The 23,086-nt window shown below is 58.5% G+C and overlaps 9 protein-coding genes across 9 annotated transcripts; 5 read left to right on the forward strand and 4 right to left on the reverse strand.

Annotated features, from left to right (window-relative positions):
* Window positions 1–223: 223 nt before the first annotated feature.
* B0H64DRAFT_417162 (uncharacterized protein) lies at window positions 224–1,149 on the forward strand (the record flags this gene model as incomplete). The annotated part of the gene is made up of 3 exons (XM_062805222.1): window positions 224–879; window positions 973–1,009; window positions 1,078–1,149. 3 exons carry the CDS (start codon window positions 224–226, stop codon window positions 1,147–1,149), a joined length of 765 nt encoding a protein of 254 aa, XP_062658972.1.
* A 1,558-nt stretch (window positions 1,150–2,707) lies between these two features.
* Window positions 2,708–5,415, forward strand: B0H64DRAFT_359067 (uncharacterized protein). The gene is made up of 2 exons (XM_062801666.1): window positions 2,708–3,288; window positions 3,467–5,415. Exons 1-2 carry the CDS (start codon window positions 3,027–3,029, stop codon window positions 5,068–5,070), a joined length of 1,866 nt encoding a protein of 621 aa, XP_062658973.1. The 5' UTR covers window positions 2,708–3,026; the 3' UTR covers window positions 5,071–5,415.
* Window positions 5,402–5,799, reverse strand: B0H64DRAFT_395321 (uncharacterized protein). The gene has a single exon (XM_062803760.1). The coding sequence runs from the start codon at window positions 5,721–5,723 to the stop codon at window positions 5,493–5,495; it is 231 nt and encodes a 76-aa protein (XP_062658974.1). The 5' UTR covers window positions 5,724–5,799; the 3' UTR covers window positions 5,402–5,492.
* Window positions 5,800–5,859: 60 nt separating this feature from the next.
* Window positions 5,860–8,585, forward strand: B0H64DRAFT_395324 (ATP-dependent RNA helicase DRS1). The gene is made up of 2 exons (XM_062803761.1): window positions 5,860–7,748; window positions 7,807–8,585. The coding sequence occupies exons 1-2, from the start codon at window positions 5,994–5,996 to the stop codon at window positions 8,533–8,535; spliced, it is 2,484 nt and encodes an 827-aa protein (XP_062658975.1). The 5' UTR covers window positions 5,860–5,993; the 3' UTR covers window positions 8,536–8,585.
* A 993-nt stretch (window positions 8,586–9,578) lies between these two features.
* On the forward strand, window positions 9,579–11,920 carry B0H64DRAFT_395326 (uncharacterized protein). The gene has a single exon (XM_062803762.1). The coding sequence runs from the start codon at window positions 9,782–9,784 to the stop codon at window positions 11,900–11,902; it is 2,121 nt and encodes a 706-aa protein (XP_062658976.1). The 5' UTR covers window positions 9,579–9,781; the 3' UTR covers window positions 11,903–11,920.
* Window positions 11,921–12,283: 363 nt separating this feature from the next.
* B0H64DRAFT_395327 (uncharacterized protein) lies at window positions 12,284–15,637 on the forward strand. Its single transcript, XM_062803763.1, has one exon. It carries the CDS (start codon window positions 12,429–12,431, stop codon window positions 15,315–15,317), a length of 2,889 nt encoding a protein of 962 aa, XP_062658977.1. The 5' UTR covers window positions 12,284–12,428; the 3' UTR covers window positions 15,318–15,637.
* A 187-nt stretch (window positions 15,638–15,824) lies between these two features.
* Window positions 15,825–17,169, reverse strand: B0H64DRAFT_395329 (uncharacterized protein). Its single transcript, XM_062803764.1, has one exon. It carries the CDS (start codon window positions 17,122–17,124, stop codon window positions 16,000–16,002), a length of 1,125 nt encoding a protein of 374 aa, XP_062658978.1. The 5' UTR covers window positions 17,125–17,169; the 3' UTR covers window positions 15,825–15,999.
* Window positions 17,170–17,713: 544 nt separating this feature from the next.
* Window positions 17,714–18,831, reverse strand: B0H64DRAFT_146220 (uncharacterized protein). The gene is made up of 3 exons (XM_062798361.1): window positions 18,253–18,831; window positions 18,019–18,201; window positions 17,714–17,921 (listed from the first exon to the last, which is right to left on the reverse strand). Exons 1-3 carry the CDS (start codon window positions 18,660–18,662, stop codon window positions 17,870–17,872), a joined length of 645 nt encoding a protein of 214 aa, XP_062658979.1. The 5' UTR covers window positions 18,663–18,831; the 3' UTR covers window positions 17,714–17,869.
* On the reverse strand, window positions 18,742–21,104 carry B0H64DRAFT_441861 (kinase-like domain-containing protein; the record flags this gene model as incomplete). Its single annotated transcript, XM_062806598.1, has 6 exons — window positions 18,742–18,990; window positions 19,041–19,128; window positions 19,183–19,645; window positions 19,702–20,049; window positions 20,107–20,188; window positions 20,241–21,104. 6 exons carry the CDS (start codon window positions 21,102–21,104, stop codon window positions 18,742–18,744), a joined length of 2,094 nt encoding a protein of 697 aa, XP_062658980.1.
* Between the last annotated feature and the right edge of the window lie 1,982 nt (window positions 21,105–23,086).

A 23,086-nucleotide genomic window follows, 5' to 3' on the forward strand; every position in this document is an offset into this window, starting at 1 on the left:
AGATTAACCAGCGAGTGAAGCAGCATGCCATCACCCCTCAGGAGCTCAAATCTTCCTCGAATGAGGTGCAGATCTCCATAACCAACGTTCCCTTCCCGGTTACGATGGCCTGTTATATAACGTGCTCTCTATGGCACCTCATCGCCTTCGCGCACCTGGCAGTCTCCCTCGAGGACTCCCATCTCCAGGACTTTGACATTCGGGTCCGTCAAAATCAACCACAATGACGGCCCTCACCGCCTACCTCGCAGCCTTGCTGCTGGCTCCTACCCTCCCCGCCGTGTTGGCCAAGCACATCATGATCCCAAACACGTCCTTCAACTCCCAATCCGACTTCGACACGGACTGGAAGTACCTGTACCCCTGGGGCAGCGACCACAACGGCGCGGCGCGCATGACCCAGTCGCAGGCGACGCTGGCGGACGGCGCGCTGACGCTGACGGCGCGGCGGGCGGAGGGGGAGAAGCCGGCGTCGCACGGGGGCAAGCAGATCCCGATCCGCTACCTGTCCGGGGCGGTGCACGCCAAGGAGCACTTCAACGTGTCGCCCGGGGGCGGGTACGACTTCGCGGGCGAGTTCCGCGCCACCACGGGCCGCGGCACCTGGCCCGCCTTCTGGCTGACCGCCGTCGAGGGCTGGCCCCCCGAGGTCGACATGGCCGAGTGGAAGGGCAGCGGCAAGATCTCCTTCAACACCTTCAACACCTCCTCCGAGGTCCGGGCCCGCGATGTGTCCTATCCGAGCCCCGGGGAGTTTCACAAGATCCTGTGCGAGGTGAGGGACGCTAATGGGCGGGACGTGAGTGTCAAGTTCTCCATGGACGGGCAGGTGATTGAGACGCAATATGGGCGGGGGTACGTGGGGAAGGCGTTGTATCTGTGAGTTTTATTTTCAGTTTCGTCGAAGGGGGGTGATGGGTTCGAATACGAGGATGAGAAGCTGACGATAACGACAGGATCATCAACCTCCAGATGGAAGGCTCCTCGGGATCGCCAGGACCGGAATCAGGTGAGTCTGCGTTTGAGGAAACAGCGCCTGAGCCACACTTTAGCTGACAACCCATTCTTTGATCATAGACACATTGTTTCAAGCCCGGAACCTCGAGGTGTGGAGTTACAACGAATGACGTGGGTTTGCGAGGGGGGTGAAGGTCTCAAATCGTCATCTTGTTGATTCTCGAGTGACTGTTTCTATAAGAGATATAAAATGAAAACGGGTTGCTAAGACCGGGTTCCTGAACGTTAAGTCGCATGGAATCTACATACCGATGTTCGTATCTCCTGTGAAAAGGGCAGTCGCCCAAGTGTCACTTTTAAGAGCCGAGCTCAGCCGGATCAACTGCCACACTGCATGACCACGTTGCTCTTGTTAACCGTGCCTCAGCTGTGACACACAAGGCCCTTTTCACTTCTTACTCAGAACCTTTCTGGATTGCCCGTCCCGCGCTTGCCAGGTCAAGGTCAGAATCATCAGATCATTTCCCGCGCAATTCCCAATGCCCAGCTTCTGAAAGCAGCCGGCTTTGCTCAAGCGATCCGTGCGACGTGACACTTGGACGGGGCCGCAGTTCCGTACAGCCCCGCAGCGCAAAATTTGCGACCCGATGAATGAATGCCGTTTGGGGGCCAGGCTCGTGGCGGCGTTGCAGTGCCCGCTGTCAAAACCACGTTGAGGTTTTTTCATCAAACTTTTTACTAGCATTGACCTCCAGGTTTCTTCTCGATTCGATCGAAAACTCAGGGTCGCGGCACCACAACCCAACTTGCCCGTTCAGGTTGAGGAGGTTGCAGATGCGAGGAGAAGTGAAACGAACCTTGGCAGTGCGCGGACCTGTTAACCAATCAGAAGCCGCTCCTTGACGCCATGCGCCTCAGGGCTCGCGCGCTAATTATGGAGTGGGCGAAGTTGAATTGGGAAGCATTGGATGGAAGCCACCAACTGCTGCAACTTGCAGTGCCCATCAGTGGGTGGGCAGCGCGGGCAGCGGCAACACGAACAGTCAACAACAGAAGAGTCGTGTTGTGACCGTTGACAATCCTCGTTTATTAAATCGATCGTCACTTGGAAAGATGGCCATCGCGCCCTCGCATCAAATTTCGTCGCATCTTGACCTCAATGCTTACGTGTTTATGGTCTGGCCCAGCTAGGCTAGGTACGTACATAGGTACTTCGTAGGGACAGTGGGTTGGCACGTTGGTTGTTGTTTTGGTTTTGGGTTGAGGAAGTGCGGGGGCCGAATGAGGACGAGAGACAGAGCGCCTGACACGGGCAATGCAACGCCAGCCCGACACATTTTCAACTCGACGCCACCCCCAGACTCTTCTGCACGAACAGACGGAGCCACCGAGCATTGAACACAGGGCTGAATCCAGCGGCTTTGGCACCGAAAACGGGGCAGGCCGCAGCATCGCCGCGGCACAGAAACACGGGAGAAATCAGAGATGGATGCATCGAGAGTGTCGTCGACGAAAGTGGGCGACTAAGACCAACCTGCTGACCGCTCGGGGAATCGCGCCTCTCCCGTCGTCGTACTGTGGACATAGGGCAGAAGGCTGCTTTGCCGTTCTTGCGCAGGAGATCGAGAGGGCTGGACAACCGGCTAGTCGGCTTTCGTGGGCATGGGTGGTGGGTGGTGGCATGGAACATGGGTCCCAGGAAGTTCATGCAGGAGCGGGTCTCGGTGTCTCCCCAAGTCCCAACACCAAAGGGGGCGCTCCAGCTCCTCGTCTGGCTGTCCAATCCCTGGCCCCTGGCCCTTTCAGCCCGTCGCCCTCCTCCCGCGCCCGCCCGCTCTCGCAACGAGACCAGGCACTGCGCACCGCTGGAGCTTTTGTTCCATCGACTCCGTCGATCCACTCCTCCCGCCTGCAAGACAGCTCTGCCGCCCACACTTCCATCCCAACCGTTTGACCGTTTGTCCTGTGTCTCATCTGAAGTCCCGAGCAACTCACGCCGTCTGTGATGGTTTGGAGCGAGTCCATGTCTCCCTGAGACGAATCCCGCCTCTTTTCGCTCTGCCGCGGCTATGGCGACGGCGAAACGGACGGCTACTGTGACTCTGCGGAACAGCCGGCGCCGCCAGACCTTACCCATCGCTCTCTTCGCAATCCCAACCCTGCTGACGAGCGCCGCCGGTGTTGCGAGCGCAACCTGTGAAGCCGAGTTCCTGTTTCCAACATCAGGACTCACACTACACCACCTCGACACCATCAACATCACCTACCGTTCCGACCTCGCCCATCCTTCACTGTCGTGTTGGTGCGGCGCGACCGGGCGAGCAACGCAAAGTTAGTGCCGTCCCCTCCTCCACCTGGGTCGCCAAGTTGCACCCGAATCCACCCTGTCTCTTCCTTCCGCCACACTTCCTCCTTATCTCCCAAGCACGCAGCTTGCCGCTGCCGGCCATCCTTGATCGCATGCTTCCGCAAACCATCTGAAGCAATTGCACTGACCCTCCCCTTCTAGAGTTCAGAGACGACGATGTCGGTCCGTTCAACGGGAGCGCCACCGTTACTCTAACCTTCCTGTCCGACGATCCTTGTTGGTTCGAGCTCGGCTCCCATTCTGGTGACTGCCGACGGACCAGCGAGACTTTTCTGCTGTCCGCGGACCAGCGCAACGCGGACGGTTATTCGGCAAACAACGCGCCAGAAACACCCCGCGTGCAACCCTTCTCGACGACACCCCCTTTGACAGCCCGCACAGCCGCCGACGTGGACTCAAAGCAGCCTGACGCTAGGGGAGACAGCTTCAGCACAGGCGCCAGAGCAGCCCTGGGCGTCGGAGTCGCGCTCATCTGCATCGCTATCGGCGCGATGGCGTCCTTCTTGTACTTTAGGCGCCGGCGCCGCACGCCAGATACTGAGGTATCCGGCAACATGTTCGACCAAGGTCGCCGGGGAAGGAAAGGGCCGGAGAAGAAGCGGGGGGGTGCGTTATCGGAAACGTCGGGGAGCTCTGATGAGCCGCTCTGCCCCATACAGCCAGTATACGACGGCTTCCCCGGCTCGATGGGCTACGAAGACGTGCGCTCGCTCCACTCTACTTCGCAAACACTCTCTACCCACTCGCACTCTCCCACGACGACACAGTCGCCCACCCACTCGCAGTCCGGCGGCTTCTGGACGCACGAGCGCAGCATCGAACGAGAGGAGCTCACAGCAGCGCGGCTGAAATCCCAACTCCAACCCTCCGCGCCGACCGTCGTATCTTACGGCCCCAACCCCGTCACACCGACCCTCACACCCCGCATCACCCCGCGACTGAATATAAACCCAGTCACCACCCCAGTAACCCCCGGCGGTATCGAGCAAGTACCGGGCCACGTCCCCATGATGCCCCTTCCCTCGGCCGAGTACAGCGACTACTCCAACTACAGCATCCCGCCGCCCGCACCACTCCCCATGCCCACGCCCGACTCCAAAACCTCCCCGCCGCGCCAACAAGGCGCCATCCCCATCGTCGTCTCGTACGGCCCCAACCGGGTAACGCCCACGCCGCTCGTCGTGTCCCCGACCGTGCCGCCGGACGAGTCGATCGTCAACCGGCGGATCCAGGAGGCGAGCTCGTCGTCGGCCGGGTCGCACGAGCGGCAGTTCTCGTGGGAGGCCGACTCGCCGCTGCTGGGGGCGTCGATGGGCCCGCTCCCGCCGTACGCCACGACGGCGGACTTCGAGGCCATGGAGAAGGGCGCCGTGCGCAAGCTGGCCGAGCCCCAGGCCCAGGCCGAGCTGCCCCCGACCAAGGACGGCTTCTACCACTACACCTCCGACATCGTCGAGTACGAGCTGCCCGGCGCCGCCCCGCAGCACGCGCCCCAGCTGCCCTTCCGCCCCTACCAGCCACACAGCGCTTATAATGGTGCTGCCGGTGGCAGTGGTAGTAGTGGGCCACATCATGGGCAGGGACGCGAGATTGATGAGCAGAAGTTTTTGTTGGATGATGTTGAGATTATGAGGCTGAGGGCCGCGAAGGCGAAGGCGAGGGCCAAGGCCACAAGCGCGAAGCGTGAGAGCAAGGAGGGAGAGAGGGAGGCCGAGGAGCATGATTTGGGCGAGGGACCCAGGTGACGTTGGTGATGGGTCGTGGACCGTTTTGGAGAGGATTCGAGCACCTTATACCCTTTCTTCTCACCTAATACCTACTACTACTACTACCGACCTACACAGCATGGAACGGAGGAGGATGGATCTGACAGGGAGGCAAAAGTCACACACACCGCGGAACGACTCGGGATATACCTGGACTGACTGGAAAGAGGTGGAGCATTATACCATTGGCAAGGCGTTGGGGATTTCTACGAGCTACATTTGACGAACTGGTGACGCTGTTCCCCGGCCGGTAAAGGTCTGGGTTTTGAATATAGTGCCTCACTGAAAAAGGAGTTTATACACACAAAGTCATAACCTATGCCCATGAACTCTATCCAATTTGAGGTTTTGTCCTGAAAATGCCCATGGCCTCGGTACACGAATCAGCCCACCTGGCGAGCTCAGAAAAGCCCGGACAACGCTCCGAGTATCTGATAGGTATTATTCAATCCTCGGCACTTGTCGCGTGTCTTGTCCAACGGGTCGCCGAGACTTTGACTTGGGTGCCTGCAGATGGATGAAATGCCTGCACTTCGACGAAAGTGAACCGCTTCCATCACCTCTTCCCGGGCAGGCAGGCAGGGCTGAACAAACCAACCCCAGCACCAACCAAACCGGCCCACAGGCACCATCCCAACCGCCAACAGACCCCACAGCGGGCACCTCGGCCGCCAAACCACCGAACACCCACCACCAAACGCACCCCTCACCGCCCGGCAGAAAAAGTTCCAGCGGCCTCTGCATCCCAAAAAAAAAAAAACCGGCCAACCTACCACCTCCCAGCTTCGATCTCTCGCGACACGCGCAGAACCCCGCCACCACCAACCACCACACACCCCAAAACCACCTACCTACACCAATTGCCCCCCGGTAATTGGCAGCCGCGCCGCAACCTTCCCAAGATGGCGCCCTCCCAAAAGCGCAAGTCGCTCCCCGACAACGACGACTTCATCCACACCATCTCGGACAACGACGAGCCCGACGTCATTGAGGAAGAGGAAGAGACACTCCTTACCGCTGCTGCTGCGTCTGCTGGGCGGCCGAATAAGAAGGCGAAGATTGCTGCTGGGGCGAAAAAGGAGGGGAAGAAGAATAAGAAGGATAAGAAGGGGAAGAAGGGGAAAACTGCTGCTAGTGAGGAGGGGGGTGAAGATGATAATGAGGAGGGGGACGAGGCGACCGGTCTCTGGGGCGCCAATGATGCCGACGATGGCGCCATGGACTCGGACTTTGAGTTTGTGGCTGGTGGGGGTGATGATGGGTTGAATGGGTTCGAGGAGGGCGGATTTGAGGGGTGGGGGTTTGAGAGTGCTAAGAAGGGCGTGGTGGGCGCTGGTGGTAATGGTGGGCAGGAGGCGAAGAGTGGGGTGGATCTGGATGAGATTATTCGGAGGCGGAGGGAGAAGAAGGAAAAGGGACAGGAGAAGGTGGAGGAGGAGGTGGAAGTTGAGGATATGGGGGAGGTGGATTTGGATCTCGACGATGAGGTGCTGGCTGAGGATGCATTTGGGATGGGGGTCGGGTCCGATGTGGACGAGGAGGAGGACGAGGAGGCGGAGGGTGGTGAAGAGCAGGAGGACGAAGAGATGGGAGACGGCGAGGGGAGTGCGGCCGAGGAAGAGGCGGACGGTCAAGATGACGATGAGGCCGCGTCAGACAATGATTCGGTGGCTACACCTGTGCAACATCCCGACGACGAAGCGTCCGAGGACGACGACGAAGAAGACGCCGAGGAAGAAGCTAGGCGGAAAGAGTTCTTCGCCGCGCCGGAGGAGACCGAAAATGTCGGCAAGAAAGGCGGGCTGTCCTCATTCCAAGGGATGTCGCTATCAAGACCTATTCTTAGGGGCCTCACTTCGGTCGGGTTCACGAAACCGACCCCTATCCAGGCCAAGACGATACCGATCGCGTTGATGGGCAAGGACGTTGTTGGTGGCGCCGTCACGGGTTCCGGCAAGACGGCTGCGTTCGTGGTGCCCATCCTAGAGCGGCTGCTATATCGGCCCAAGAAGGTACCAACCACACGAGTCGTGGTCCTAACGCCCACCCGTGAATTGGCGATCCAGTGTCACTCCGTGGCTACCAAGCTGGCCGGCCACACCGACATCAAGTTTTGTCTTGCTGTTGGTGGTCTCAGCCTGAAGGTCCAAGAGGGCGAGCTGCGCCTAAGACCGGACGTGGTGATTGCCACGCCCGGTCGTTTCATCGATCATATGCGGAATTCGGCGAGCTTCGCTGTTGAGACGGTCGAGATTCTGGTACTCGATGAAGCCGACAGGATGCTCGAGGACGGTTTTGCGGACGAATTGAACGAGATCCTGACGACGCTGCCCAAGTCGCGCCAGACAATGCTGTTCTCCGCCACCATGACGTCGACAGTCGACAAACTGATTCGGGTCGGTCTCAACAAGCCGGCTCGGATCATGGTCGATTCCCAGAAACAAACGGCCGTTACCCTGGCGCAAGAGTTTGTGCGACTGCGACCGGGGCGCGAGGAGAAGCGCATGGGTTACCTAGCGCATATCTGCAAGACTCTATACACCGAAAGGGTCATCATATTCTTTAGGCAGAAGAGGACTGCTCACAAGACTCGCATCATTTTCGGCTTGCTGGGACTGTCGAGCACAGAGCTGCATGGAAGCATGAACCAGGCTCAGGTAAGTTTCCCCACCTATTTCTCACCCACCACGGCACCATGATGTTAACATAACCCAGCGAATTGCCAGCGTCGAAGCATTCAGGGACGGCAAAGTAAACCATCTGCTTGCCACTGATCTTGCGTCTCGTGGTTTGGATATTAAGGGAATCGACACCGTCATCAACTACGAAGCGCCCCAATCCCTGGACATTTACGTCCATCGTGTTGGTCGTACGGCTCGTGCGGGCCGCAGTGGTGTTGCCATCACACTGGCAGCGGAACCGGACCGAAAGGTCGTGAAGTCGGCTGTCAGGGCTGGCAAAGCGCAGGGCGCAAAGATCATCAGCCGAGTCATTGACCCAGCGGACGCGGACAAGTGGCAGGATCAGATTGACGAAATGGAGGATGAAATTGACGAAATCCTGCAGGAGGAGAAGGAGGAGAAACAGCTGGCCCAGATCGAGATGCAAGTCAAGAAGGGCGAGAACATGATTAAGCACGAGGAGGAAATCAACGCGCGGCCGAAGAGAACGTGGTTCGAGACACAGGAGGACAAGAAGAAGGCCAAGGAGCTCGGGCGGGCTGAGCTCAACGGTGTCCGAGAGGCGATGAAGAAGAAGGGTGCGGGCAGACTCAGTAACAAGGACAAGAAGAAGCTCGACTCCAAGGCGGAGAGGAGCGACAGCAAGTCGACTGGGTGGAAGAAGGGGCGGGCGGAGAGAGACGGAAAGGGAGCGGTACTGAACCTGAAGAAGGTCACGAAGCCCAAGACAAAAGCGCCGGCAGGGCGTAAGGGGAGGAGGTAGCTTTTAGTGATATCCAGATAGTTCTTTGTACATGTTATTGTTCATACCGAGAGGTGCATTTTTGCTTGCTTCAAGTCCTGTTTCGAGTCCTCCAGAATTACACCCCTGTAGTTCACTCGCCCCGCCCTGGCCAGCGGGTGACGTAAGGCGACAGCCCAGGGGCAAGAGCCGGGAAACAACAGCTTTGCGCATTCCTGGTCAGGACGGATGTTAAATTAAAACATGGGAGTTTACTTCAAGATTCTTTTTGGGATCAATTGCCTTGCTTCTAACCTTCTATATTGCGCCTCCCTACCAGTACATACCTCAAGACATCTGATCCGGTAGACACGCGATCAACAATCGGAATCCAGCCAAGCTCGTCAGCAATCCTTCAGCGCAAACCAAATCTTTCGCCAGAGCTAAACCAAACCCTCCCAAAAAAAAAAAAGAAACTCTAAAAAGAACCACCATAACCTCCCTCTCCCGAACAAACCTCACCTCACCATCAACGGTGGCGCCCCTCAAACCACCACCCCTACCACCCCACCTCGTCCGACCCAAGCGCCTCCCCCTCCCGCCACCAGCACGCGCGAACCCCCATTTCCCACACCAACAACAACCACCCCGACCACAACACGGTTATCCACGCCCGCACCGCCGCGTCTCGGTCCTCGACTACCTCCTCCCCGCCGCCTACCGCGACCGCCTGCAGCGCTTCCGCCTCGACACCCTCCCGCGCTACCGGCGCGGCCTGCAGAGCCGCATCTACCGCTTCATCGTCGAGCGCCAGCGCCGCAAGCGCGAGCGCAGGGCCCGCCTCGGTACTGTTGTTGGTGTTGGGGGCCTGGTGAAGGCGCGTTGGCGTTGGCTTGCGCTTGGCAAGGGCCTGGGTAGCAAGGGGTCGGCGGCCGGGTCCCCCTCTGTAGGGCGCGGCGGGGCGGGGCATGCGCATGCGCCTGCGCCAGCGCCTGTGCCTACGAAGGGCGGTCGCGGTGACGTAGCAGACGGGCGCGCGGCGCGGACGGCGATGCAGAGTCAATATGGCGGCGGCGGCGGTGGCGGTGGCGGTGGCGGTGGGTATGGCTACAGCCCGTACGGGTCGTACGGGACGGGCCTGGGGTCTGGCGCCTCCACGCCCCCGGGCGAGCGCGGGTCGCGCCGGAAGAAGCTAGCCGCGGTCGCGGGGAGCGTGTACCGTGCCGGGGTGGCCGCCGCGAGCGAGTTGAAGGAGCAGTATAATAATACGAGGATTCGGGGCGTGGATATGACGGGCGCGCAGGTCTCGATTCCGGGGGCGTTTCCCGAGGTCTCGATCATCACCAGGGGGGAGGAGCAGATGGTGCTGTTTCCGACGTATGCGAAGAAGCATGTGAGGGAGTTCACTGAACGGGGTGGGCTGCCGCCGGGGGAGTCGTTCCAGGCCGCGAACGCGGCGCAGATGGGGATGAGTGAAAAGGAGTATTGGAGCCAGGAGTGGGCGAGGGCCGAGGATGAGAAGGCCGTGGTGGATGTGGATGTGAGGGGATGGATATACATGCCCAGCAAGGGGCCCATGACACGACGGAACCGTATGTTGGTTGGTCTTGCGAGGAGACTGAGTGGGGTTCCGGCGCCCACGGTACAATCGGAGCCTACAGCGAGCTCGCATGAAGAATATGAAGAAATGAAGGAAGAGCAGAGAATCGCCCGGGAGGCCCGAGAGATCGAGAAACGCGGGCAGGACGAAAAGGAGGTCGCGAACAGGGGAGGGTACAGCGAGGCGCCGGGCGGTTTGAAGGGGAACAACCAGATTTCTGCATCAGCGCCGACATCGCCCACCTTGTCAGGGAGGACGCCCACCATGTCACAGACCGACATGACAGAAGCAGAACTCGCAGTCGCCAACGCGAATCTCATGGCACGCCTTGGGCCTTTCATGACAACACCATTGGTGCAAATTCCCATCACCATCTTCTTTTACAACGAGGAACAGTCACGGTCCCACACAGTTATGACCGACGACTCCGGACACTTCAACGCTCGCGTCGCCCTCGAATTCGTTCCGACAGATGTCAGGGTCCTGGCGAACGAGAGTATCTCAACCACGAAGCCTGTCGAGATCACCGGCTCCAAAGGGGTCAGCCTGATCAGTGACGTCGACGACACGATCAAGCACTCCAATATCTCAATGGGTGCCCGCGAGATTTTCAGGAACGCTTTGGTGCGCGACCTGGCCGATTTAACGGTGGACGGTGTCAAAGAATGGTATCACACGATGCACAACATGGGCGTCAAGATGCATTATTGTTCCAACAGTCCATGGCAGCTGTACCCGGTTCTCGCGACTTTCCTCCACACGGCGGGCCTACCTCAGGGGTCAATGCATCTGAAACACTACAGCGGTATGCTTCAGGGTATTTTCGAACCGGTTGCGGAGAGAAAGAAGGGGACGTTGGAAGCCATCATTAGGGATTTCCCGGAACGCAAGTTTCTTCTCGTTGGAGACAGCGGGGAGGCAGACCTGGAAGTCTATACCGAACTTGCCCTGGCCAACCCCGACCGCATCCTGGCGGTCTTCGTTCGCGATGTCACCACTCCTGACGAAACAAAGTTCTTCGATTCATCATACAGCATAGACTCGGGGCAACGAAGCAGGCAAGGGAGCAATAGAGCTAGGCCAGGGGGTCAATCAGCCGGTGACGAGCTTGAGAGGAGACCACAACTGCCTCCCCGAGCGACAGCCCCACCCGCGAGCTCAGGGCCGATCATGGGGACGTTGATTGATTTTGACGAACCCGAGCCGGCAAGGTCTACAACTGGGAGTCTTCAGGACCTAGCAAATCTCAGCACTCCAGGCTCGGATGTCCCGTCTCGGAAACGGCCACCACGGCCAGCCAAACCAGCTGCGTTGCGGAGCACGCCCTCTGATATCAGCACCACCAGCCAGAGAAGTACTCCTACCGGGCCTGATCCTAGCCCAGGGCTACCCCTCCGGCCACGGACTTCTGCTGGGACACCTCCCAACACTTCGAAACCGACGCCGCCACCTCCCCCGCCTCCCCGCCGCCGCGGCACCGCCCCGATGGTGCAGCACCCACAACAACCGCGCAGTAGCGGCTACTTTAACTCGGACGTGCCCGAGATGGAGCCCCTCCCGAACGTCTCTGGCGGATACCCAGCCAGTATCTCTGAGACAGGGACGCCGCCAAACGGCGCGGCGGCAACGGCGGCTCTGAACAAGAAAGTGGCCTTGTGGCTGCAGAGGCTGGCAATGGCCCACGAGAGACTGGATAAGCAAGGGGTGAAGTTGTATACCTGGAGGAAAGGTGACGATGTGATTGCCGAGGCAGAGGGGATTGTGAGAGATGCGATGAGGAAAATGGACTTTGATGGACAACGACCGTGATGTTAATAAGGGATGAGGATAGGGGGCAGGGGGTTGAAAAGGGGGGAGGGATGGAGTGTACACATACCGCCGCGATAGATGGGTGTTATCGGTAGGTTAAGACATGCTTGCATGAGCCTTGACTCAGCGCCATCCCACCTTCCGAAAGTCGGTGCAGCGCAAGGAGTTAACGACATGAATACAAGGTAGGGAAGTCGTTTGTGGTGCCGGCGAGCAACACATAGCCAACCCCAACCCTTAATATAGATCTCACCGCCTGCCGTATCAAGCAGCCGCCTTCGCGACCCGCAATTAGCCAGCAGAAAAAAAAGTCCAGCGCGCTTCAACCGCTAAGAAGCGCGGGAAAGTCAACCTAGCAGTGCTGTGCATACTTCAGATGTATGTACCTCCCTCGGCAAGTAACAAATCGAGGTTGAGTCACCGGCCAAACTCTCGCCTCCCTCAACCAACAGAACCCATGAAAATTCAGGACACCCTTCGGACGGGTAGTTTAAAGCGGCGTGCGTGCGGAGGCGCCTGATCCTAAATGTATGCAGCCGCACACGCAAAGGTTGTGCGGGTCTCGTGCAAACTCCAAACGGTGCCAACCCCATCGCTGCGGTTGCACTTTTCCTCGCCGCCTGCGTTTTCTGCGCTTTCTGCTTGCTCCTCCCGCCGCTTTCGCTCCCTCGCCAAACTCCAAGCAGCAAAGCCATCACCGCAGCTTCGCCAACCGAGTGCGGGCATAGTTCCCACATCGCCGTTTCCCAATTCTACTTCCCGGCTCGTCGAGGTCAGTGGGCGAACTCGGCCGAGTGCCCCTCGCTTTATCATCGTCCCCTCCTCCCGACCGCACCAGGGTCCTCACCCCGCCATCACCATCCTCCCTCCACCGACCGGCATGCTGTGCTACGTCCAGATCCTGAGCACCCCCACGGCTGACACGCCGGGGGGGTGCCTCATGCTGCATTTCGACAATCGCCGCTACCTCTTCGGTCGCATAGCAGAGGGCACGCAGCGCACCATGGTCCAGCGCAAGGTGTCGCTCGCAAGGATCCAAGATATCTTTCTCACGGGATGCATCGACTGGGAGGCCACCGGCGGCCTGCTCGGCATGATCCTCACCCTTGCCGACCTCAAGGCCGCGTCCATCGCCGACATCGAACTCACAAACGAAAAGCTACGCAGGCAGGGCAGGAAGGAAAAGGACAAGGACCAAATGGCTCTTTCTCATTTGAATATACATGGTGGAAAGAACCTGGTACACCTGCTCGCCTCTGCTCGCCGTTTTATCCTTCGGAAAGCCCTCCCCGTCCACACCAGGGAGCTGCAGTGTGACCCCCGCGCCGACCTGGAGGGGAAGGACGACCCGGACTACGAGGATGAGAATATCCGTGTCTGGTCTATCCCGTTGTCGAAAGAGAAACCAGCGGCCCGTCCCTCCGGGGAGAGCTCACCCAAGAAGCGGAAGCTGAGCTCGTCATCAGAGCCGCGCGAGAATCTGGTAGCAGAGGAAGCGGATCAGAATATCAGAGAAGCCGTGGTCAAGGACATGTTCTGTTCCAAGTGGAAGCTCGATACCCTGCGCGAGGTGAAGCTTGCGGACGTGCAGCTGCCAGCCCAGATGTTTATCAGAAACGAGCAGGGCCACATTGAGCCTTACACCGGCCCCCCCGCCTCCGAGTCTCCCAACACCAAGGTCCTCGTCCGGATGCCTTGGCCGGCGTCTCAAATTCCCGAACTCCCCCCCACGAAGCCGTCCAAACAGTCCATGTGTTATATCGTGAAGTGTCATGCGCGGCGCGGCAAGTTCGACCCCCAGGCCGCTACCAGCCTCGGCGTCATCAGGACCGACTTCAAAAAGCTCACTAAGGGTGAATCTGTGCCTGGGAAGGACGGGTCCATCGTCACTCCAGATATGGTCATGGGGGCGCAGATTGAAGGTCGCGGTTTTGCCGTCATCGATCTTACGTCCCCGGATCTGATCGATGATTTGCTCGACCGTCGCGAATGGTCGAACCCGGAGATCATGAAGGGAATTGATTCCGTGTATTGGATCCTTTCCGACGGTATCACGCTTGAAAGCGAAGGGGTGCAGCAATTCATCAAGACACACTCGTCAGCCAAGCACATGGTGCTAGGCAGCGCCGTGTGCCCCAACGTCCCGGCCCTCGAGTCCCCTACCTCCCAACTCATCAAGATGAATTGTGTCGATAGAGACAGGTTTCCTCTCCCCGTGTTCGACACCCAACCGAAGTCTAAACTCGGTGGAGAATTACAATCTACCGCCGAGGTCGGCCCCCCCGGCCTCAAATATCAGCTTGCTCCAAAACCCTCGTTCGTCACGGACCTTGTCGTCCCACCAATGGATACTAAGCGACCTCTCTGGGAGCTGTCCACGTACACGCCACAGGTCATGAAGCTAGCCAAGATTGCCCAAAAGGCCGTTTCTGAGCCGGCCTTCCTTGCTAAGGTGGAAAAGTCGCAGCAGGACCTGCCCAGCCCGCAGACCGAAATCGTCCCGCTCGGTACCGGCTCGGCCATGCCGTCCAAATACCGCAACGTGTCGGCCACTCTGATTCGCGTCCCCGGCTGGGGTAACTACATTCTCGACTGCGGCGAGAACACGCTCGGCCAGCTCCGTCGTGCCTTCGGTTACGAGGGTGCCGATGAAGTCCTCCGGGATCTCCGCGCCATCTACATTAGCCACGCCCACGCCGACCACCACCTCGGCACCGTCAGCGTCATCTCCCGTTGGCGCGAGGTTGCCCCCGAGGACAAAAAACTGGCGCTCATCGCCACGTCAAAGTACCAGGACTTTATTCGCGAGTTCCACCAAGTCCAAGACCTCAGCCCGGAGCGCATCATCCCCGTCACCCTCCGCTGCGTCGGCAACCCGCTCCCTGGCCGCCACGGCGAACCCATCTTCCCCCCCAACGTCGACGGCAAGACCCTACAGCTCCCGCACATCGAATCCTGCTTCGTCGACCACTGCTACGAAGCCACCGCGGTCGTGCTCACCTTCCCCGACACGGGCCTCAAGCTGGCCTACTCGGGCGACTGCCGGCCCTCGCGGCAGTTCGCCGAGCTGGGCCGCGGCGCCCACCTGCTCATCCACGAGTGTACCTTCGAGGACGAGCTCGGCGGCGACGCCCTCGCCAAGAAGCACTCCACCTTGTCCGAGGCCCTCGACGTCGGCCGCCAGATGGACGCCCGCCGCATCCTGCTCACCCACTTCTCCCAGCGCTACCCCAAGCTGCCTGTTGTTGATGAGAGGGCCCTCAAGACCGACGGCGGCCGCCGCGATGTCGAGGTGCTGTTCGCGTTTGACATGATGCGGGTGAAGTTGGGTGAGTTTAAGCAGGCGGGGCTGTTCCTGCCCGCGCTGAGGGAGTTGTTGAAGGAGGTGGAGCGCGTGGAGGAGGGGGGTGTATGATATATCAGTTGATGATAGAGGGTATGGCATGTAGGGGGGTTTGTATAGTAGTGGCATGGGCGGTGCATTGTGGTGCATAGATGTCATAGACGCAGCGTGGGGGGTACCCCAGCATGATTGGAACCATCGTCACTAAATACTTGGGGGAGTTGGTTATAGAATACAGTTGGCTCTTCTCTATCTTCAAAATGGTCTGTCTGGCTGCTATTTTGGGTTCTGTGTTCTCCAGTAACAATTACTTGTCAGTTCAGGTTTGCCTCGCTCTCACATCTCACGCCTCCCCCGTTACGGTCAGGACAGACAACGAATCTATAACATCCAAGAATTTAAATACCTACAATGCAGAAAGAATACAGAAGAGCTCAAGCGCCAGAAGTGATTTGTTAAATTAATACTACAGTAATCTGCCCTGCGTCTCCGCCAACGGCAAGATGATGCTAATATTTCTCACCACGTACAAAGTAACTAGGAACCGAAGTAAGGATGGGAACTATTGGAAGGACGGTATGAATGGAAAGTGGCAATTTATTTCCTGTTCCAAACGACCACTACAAAGATCACTACAATAATTCCTTTCATATTGGACTCCGAATATTTGTCGAATAGCTTTTGATCCCCATGCTTCTTGTTTTCTTTTACTTACACCTAGATGATATCTCTCGACACCAACCAGCCAGCGACATCAACGCTTATAGAGCCCACTCCAAGTTGTCCCAGTCGATTGATGGCCAGGGCCACCCGGCCCCGTCTGTTTCTTGCGGGGGGACTTGTTGGCAGTCCCCCTCGCCGTCCTGTCTCCGTCAGGCCGCTGCGGGCGGAAACCGCCTTGCGGGGGGCCATCATACGAGTTGTTGCTAGGAGGGATGTAGTTGTCGGTCAAATCGACTTTGGGCTTGGAGGCAACGGTGGCAGTGGTGGAAGAGGTATGAGTCGGAAGGGTAGAAGAAGAGGAAAAGGCAAAGGGGTTGGACATGGAGGGGGTGAGGTAAGGTTTAGAAGAGGGATGGGGCAGATGAGTCCCATAAGAGGAAGGAGTCAAACAAACGGAAGAAGAGGAATAAGAAGAAGCGGCATAGGAAGAAGGGGCTAGGGTCGAGACGACGGAGGACCAAATTTCCTCTTGCCGGACCGCGCCGTTCGACGCGGGTTCGAGATGCACTGCACTCCCCGGCCCATCTACAGGGCCTGGGGCTTGGTATACCACACCATCATTCTGGCGGTTGCCGTTCGGCACGTTAACGCGAATCTTAGGTACACCCTCCACAGTCCTTGTTTCCTCCGGTAGTCCACCGCGGTGTTTGCTACCATGATGTTGTTGTTGTTGTTGCTGCCCGGCGGTCGGCAGCCTAAAATGCGGCATAGGCACACCATCCGCCATCTTAGTCCCCGCCGGTAGTTTGCCGCGGTGTTTGCTCCGTCCCCCCTCGGGATCCTCCCCCCTTTCCATCCTCTTCCTGACCTTCCGGTCATGCATCCAACGCCTCACCTCCTTAATCTCCGCAGCCAGCGCGTCACTCTGCGCCCTCATCTCGCGCTGCTCATGCCACCCAAACAGCGGCATCCACGCCTCCACGAGCCCCAACAACCTCGGCTCCTCCTCCTTCCCCCTCGCCCTCATATTCGCCCTCAACGCCATCAACACCTCCTGCCTTCCCCCCACCACCGCCAACACACACGCCGGACAGCCACTCTCGACCCTCTCAAACCGACACTCCTGCCTAACCCCCTCGCCATAATACCTCTCAAAATCCGCCCCCGAAAGAAACAGACTCCCCACCCCACTCAACACCTGCACCAACCACCTCATCCTCCTCCCAACCGCCCCATACCCATCCCCATCCCCATCCCCACCCCCCTCCCCGCCACGCCCCCCCATCAACCTCACCCACCCCCTAACCACATCACACCTGACCCCCACCTCCACCTTCACCAACCCCAACAGCGCGCCCACCAGCTCCCCATCCAACCCGGCATGCGCGCTGCACAGCAGCCCGCCGCCGCGGCGGGGCAGGGCGCCCAGACAGCGCAGGGCGCGCACGACGCCGCGGGCGGCCGGGTGCTGGCGCGAGAGCAGCGGGCAGTCGGCGGGTAACTGGGACGCGGCGAGGGCGGCGACGGCGTCGCGCTGGGCGGACAGCCAGGCGGCGGGGAGGGCGGCGGTGGTGGCGGCTTTGAGGATGGGTTTGAGGGTGTTGGGGGTGGTGGTGGTTGTTGGGGAGGAGAGGGCCGGCGGGCCGTAGGCGGAGGTGGAGGGTTGGATGGAGGAGGAGGTGGAGGAGGTCGGGGGTGGTTGGGGGGGCGCGGAGGCGAAGAAGAGGAGGTTGGCGGCTTGGTGGAGGGTTCGGTGGCCGATGTTGCAGAGCGGGTCGTAGTCGTGGTCGGCGGGGTCGTCGATGGTTTTGGTGGTGGAGGACATGGTGCTGCTGCTGTGTGTGTGGTATCGTTGTCTTGTCGTGGGGTGACGGCCGTGTGCGTGTCGTTTGGAGAGTGAGAGTGTTGAATAACTGAACGAGACCGAGTGACTTGGTTCCGTGTCGGTCCTTTTCGGTTCGTTATGACAATATAAAACCTTCAGGGACTGTGGAACCTTGGAACACTCGCTCTCTAAACGACAGTCAGCCTTCAAAATGTTTGTAGGGGTGTCGAGGTAGGCTAGATGGGGGGAGTGTCATAATATACTCCCCTAACACAAAGAACTTACGTCCATGTTGTTGGCGTTTTATTGTTCGTGTTCACTTCAAACAGGAGCTTTTTGGTTTGAACATGCCGGCCCCCCCATTGGTGATTAAACGTTCCCTGTTCAAGGGAGGATGAACAGCCAGCAAGCGCTGTGTAGGTATGGCTTGGACAGAGGCCGTGGATGACAGTCCGTTTTTCGTCAGACCTGCACAGGTTAGCGATAAATACAACCAAGTCTGAGGGGGATGAGACACACCATATCGACAGACCATATCCAGACTCGACATCCACCTCCTGTTGTACGGCTCTTCGAACTGGGAAAATTCCCATCCCATGGCTCGATTCAGGGAACAAACAATATCGCACTTGGTATTGGAAGCAGTGTGGAGTTTCACCCCTATATAAGTCCGACCTCCCCTTCCTGCTCAAGAACGCCGGGTATGAGAGCCACGTTCCTCTGAACCACGAATCAACGCCCATCATCCCCTGATTCATTATGATGACCCGCCAACGAAAAGCGGGATGTGGTGGAGAAGTATAACATGCCGAAAAGCCCTTTCCTATCTCCTCCGATATCACGGCCGCCGCCAGACCAACAAGATAAGATGCAGGTGGCCGATCCATATAAAGAGGAATAATATCATATACCGAAATTGTGGGAGACATGCCTTCGTGAAACTCCCCGCTCTGCCGTTACCGGACGGTGTTCTGTTGCGCAAAAACCAACGCCCCTCGCTTTTGCCCATCACCTCCTCACCGATCGCTCCTCTACGGGGCCATGGCTGGCCCCGGACAGCTCTCGTTCGCGCATCCTCAATTTGTCGGCGCGGATGCGCGCCGCTTCGGTCCCGTCGTCAGGATGCGCAACTTCGCGGAACCAGGGATGTTGCAAAGCCTGCTTCGCGGTGATGCGTTGCGCGGGGTCGTAGACAAAGATCTTCTGGAGGAGATCTAGGAACTGTTGCAGGAATTTGGTGTTTGAGGGAATGATTTCCTGGGAACTGGTCAGTCGTCTGTCATGGTAACTAATATAACAACGCTTACCGGGAGCTTTTTCATAGCCTTGACAAATCTTCGTGATGCTCGCGTCGTATCAGGCATAGGGTAGTCGAGCTTGAGACGCTTGAAGTATCTACCATCCGTTAGCTCCCTTGCTCTGATCGGGCCGTGAAGCGTTGGTACGCACTTGGAGGCGGGGTTCCCGCCGTTCCTCGTCATCCTGTTCACCTGCTGGACGAGAGACGAATCGACCCTGGCGTCGACGACTGCTTCCATCATAGCCAGATGCTCGAGATTATCGTGCGTCTGGAAGAGGGCATCGCCGGTGAAGAACTCGACCAGTATACACCCGATACTCCAAATGTCGCAAGGATACGACCACCCAAGACCGAGAATGATTTCGGGCGCTCGGTAGTGGCGGGTCGACACCACTGACGAGTGATATTCGTCCTGGAAGGTCGCCGAGCCGAAATCGATCAGCCGAATCTCCGTGTCCAGCAGCACTTTCCTTTGGCTAGCCTGGCGGTTGCTGTTGTTGGTACTAGCCGACGGTATTTTCCTATTGTACGTAAACGTCTGGTACTCGTTGTGGCACAGCAGGATGTTCTCCGGCTTCAGATCTGTGTGGATCAGGTTGAGGTCATGGAGAACTACTTCGAGTCAGCGCGCGTCCCTCCCTTAGACCGTTTCGGACGGGGCTCCTTACAGGCAACGCTGGTCAGAAGCTGGCGGGCGAAGTTCTGGATTTGGCTGTTCGGGAAAGGCACGAAACTGTTGCTCTTGAGAAAGTCGAACACGCTCTGGCCGAGGAGATCCATGACGATGCAAATATGCCCGCGGTAGTCGAAGCAGTCTCGGAAGTGAATGCAGCGGTTCCGGTTCTCCTCGTCATTGGCTCTGAGAGTCTCCAAGACGCGAAGTTCAATCTTACTCGCTTCGCGGTACTTTTGCACAGAACGGATGATCTTGATGGCGACGAGTTTCTCGGACACCTTGTCCCTTGCCTGCACGACCTTGCCGAACGTGCCTTGGCCGAGAAGCTTGACCATTTGATCTGCAGGCGAAATCCGTCAGTCCTAGAACATTCGTGAGTGATGAAACGACCACCTACATCTTTCGGTGAGGTCGTTGTCGGGGACGACGATGTAATGACCGTCGTCGTCATCGACACGGATGTTCTTGCTGTGCGGCGGCTGGATAACTTGTTAGCCGCCTCTACGGGCATCGGGGAAGCAGACTACTCACGTCGGCCACAACTTTGATGTGCACATCGCGCGCCTTCTTGGGGGGATAGGGGGGCGGCCGGTAGTGGGCGAGGGCATCGGTATATATCGCAGCCTCGCGACGCCTCGCTTCGTTTGCAATCTGCTGGCGGGTTGTTCTCTTCCGTTTATGGCCGGGCTGTGTATCGTACTCGTACTGGCCATTTGATGAGAGCGACCCGAGTGATGTGGCCGCCGTCGTGTGAATCGCAGAGTTTGTCCGGTCGCTCGCGGCAGTGGACTTGCTCGGGGTGTGAGAGCCGAGAGCGGCGCTGTGGTGAACAGGATCGTACGGCGTGGGCTCGTCGTCCCGTTTCCTTTTTTTGGCCGAGGATCCGGGCGCACCGCCATTCGTAACGACATGTGAGCGACCGTTCGCGAGGGTGGCCGAGGCATTCGCACGCTCGGGCTCAGGGGTGTCATCGATAACGATGATCTCTTTGGGCAGGCCGTTCTTGTAGAAGGTCTTCCAGTCCGGTTCCCTCGACCGGCGTTTCTTACGGGGAGGTTGCGACTCGGCCAAGGGCTGAGCCTGCGGAGCTGCGGGCATGTTTGTGTAGAGGTGATCGAGTCGAGATGTCCCATCCGCTGGTTCGTGCGGAGCGACTCTCGCGTGGCCCGACGGCACGGTGGCTACTCCATTCCCCGACGAGTGACTTGCGGCAGACGAGTAGCCCGGAGATGGGTACGCGAGTCGGCTGGCGGGGGGGAGGATTGGGGCTGGCGGGCGAAATGATGAGGAGTTCGCTTGGGCATACGACTGGTGCGGATGTTGATGATGGGGGTATCGGAAATGGTGCGGGCTGTAGTGCGGCAACGTTGCCGTCGCAGTTGTCGGCGTCGACATGGTCGCTCTGTCGCTGGCCGCGACGGAAAATGGGCGTGGGGACCAGGAGATCTGGTTAGTGAGAATGTAGAAGGGGAGACGAAAGCTTCCAAGTTGGTGGGAGAAATGGCGGAAGTGGTCGCTGGTTAGTCGACGACTTGGCCCCAGCGACGGGAATCTGACTGGTGAATGACGGCGCCCGGGGGGGCTTTGCAGTTGTTGTCCCGCTAAAGCAGGAACACCGGGCGTGATGTTCAATTCAGGTCGCTAACGAGACTTTGTTGCCGGCCGAGTCGGCATTTGTTCCTTCTGGCGTGTATCGTGTGTGTCGAGTGTCGAAACAGTTATTGTTCCCGGGTGTGCCCAGGCCTGAAGTAAAATGAAGCAGACCGGACCATGTCACGACATGGAGCTCGGTCAGATCCAGATTCACTCGACGGCGAGAGGGAGGCGGGCAAGGACCCGAACCCTCAGTGGTTAGTGTGGCCCGGGTTGCGACACTGGTTGTGCGTGGCAGAGCCCACTCGTTCAACAAGGACCTGGCAAAAAGAGAACCGGATTTCCGCTGTGGCCGAGGGACGGTTGATTGCCCTACTGAGCATGCACGTTTCGCTCGGCAACGCCGTTACAGGAGTCGGGTTTTGCCAGCCGCAAGGGCGCGCACGCATTGAAACTCTTCCTTTGCGAATCTCTCAGTAATCTACACACCGCCGAATCCAAATCACGGTTTTCACAAAATCCCAGCGCATGAAAGGGCTTTCCTGGGAGAGCGCAATCGATCAAACTTTGGATCGAAATGCCTCTGGCAGTGAATGGCAAATGGAAGCCGCCGAGGGTGGCCGTGGCTTCCGCCAAGTCACGGCTTGCGCCCTCATGTGTGGGCTCCGTGGCCAAACAAGAAAGTCGGCACCGTGCTTTCGGCTCATTGCTGGCGGCAGCCACCTTTCTGTGAGATTATTGCACAGTGCGAAAGAGACAAGTTTCGTGCCTTCCCGACCCCAGCCCGCTCCTCGAGTGCACTGTCCGAGTCTTTGCGCGACAGCGGTTCATTCCCTCCCAGGGGCCACTCCCCCGTCTGGCAGGCCCGCAACAGCGCCGCCTTTGAACATTCCAGCACAAGAACGCCACTGGAAGATCGCGAGGTGGTGGGCCTTTCGCCGGGTGGGGGCTCCTGTGCATCGCCGACTAACGTGCGATGCGACATGGTCAGCTTGAACCCCTGTCCTATCTAGGCTGTCATTGTAAGTCAGTACTCGAACTCCGCTTCGTAAAAACAGCCTGTCATTGCCCGCTCGAGGAGCGTGGCGTCGCCGACAAAGCGATTGGGGGTGCTCTACATGCAGGTCGGACTGAACATCGAGCATGCGAGCCGTGTTAGGTGCCTACATACCTAGGTTGGTCAGCGAGGAGGAGAGATCCGACGTCCCACCATGCAATCAAGGTCCCAGGGCAGGTTGACTCTCATCCTTCGGCGGGCTAAAACAAGCGCGGGAATTCGGCGAAATACATCGACTGACGAGTCAGCTTTTAAAGCCCCCCGAGAGCCATCCAGCGAGCGTGCTGCGGCTCGTGGTCCCTGCCCACGCTGCAACCGGGCTTGCTCCCAGGTCTTGCATGGAAGAAACATCTCGGGCTACTCTCGACTCTGACTGGAAGGGCCGGCCATGCAGAGCTCCCGGAAAGGAGAATGAGGGGCCGTCAGGAGAGAGGAAACAAGACCGAGCCGAGACACTAAACAAGGGGAATTTGCTAATTAATATCCGCAAGGAATATGGGGAGAATGTCCCATCAGCGGCTGCTCCTGTATCATGTCCCGAAGTGATCTTCCTTTAGGAATCCGCTATTATCCAGGCGAAGCGCGCTGGAACTCCCGAAGCAGGTGTTAGCGCGTTTCCCAGCAACACACTGCGAGCTGCTGCCAGGGGTTCCTCCCTGGTTTGGCACCCAGAAGCAACCTGAGGCACGGCGATCGACGATGGGAAGGAAGCAACGCGCTTCTCAAC

Source organism: Chaetomium fimeti, assembly GCF_033439085.1.
Source record: "Chaetomium fimeti strain CBS 168.71 chromosome Unknown B0H64scaffold_4, whole genome shotgun sequence".
NCBI classification, from domain to species: domain Eukaryota; kingdom Fungi; phylum Ascomycota; class Sordariomycetes; order Sordariales; family Chaetomiaceae; genus Chaetomium; species Chaetomium fimeti.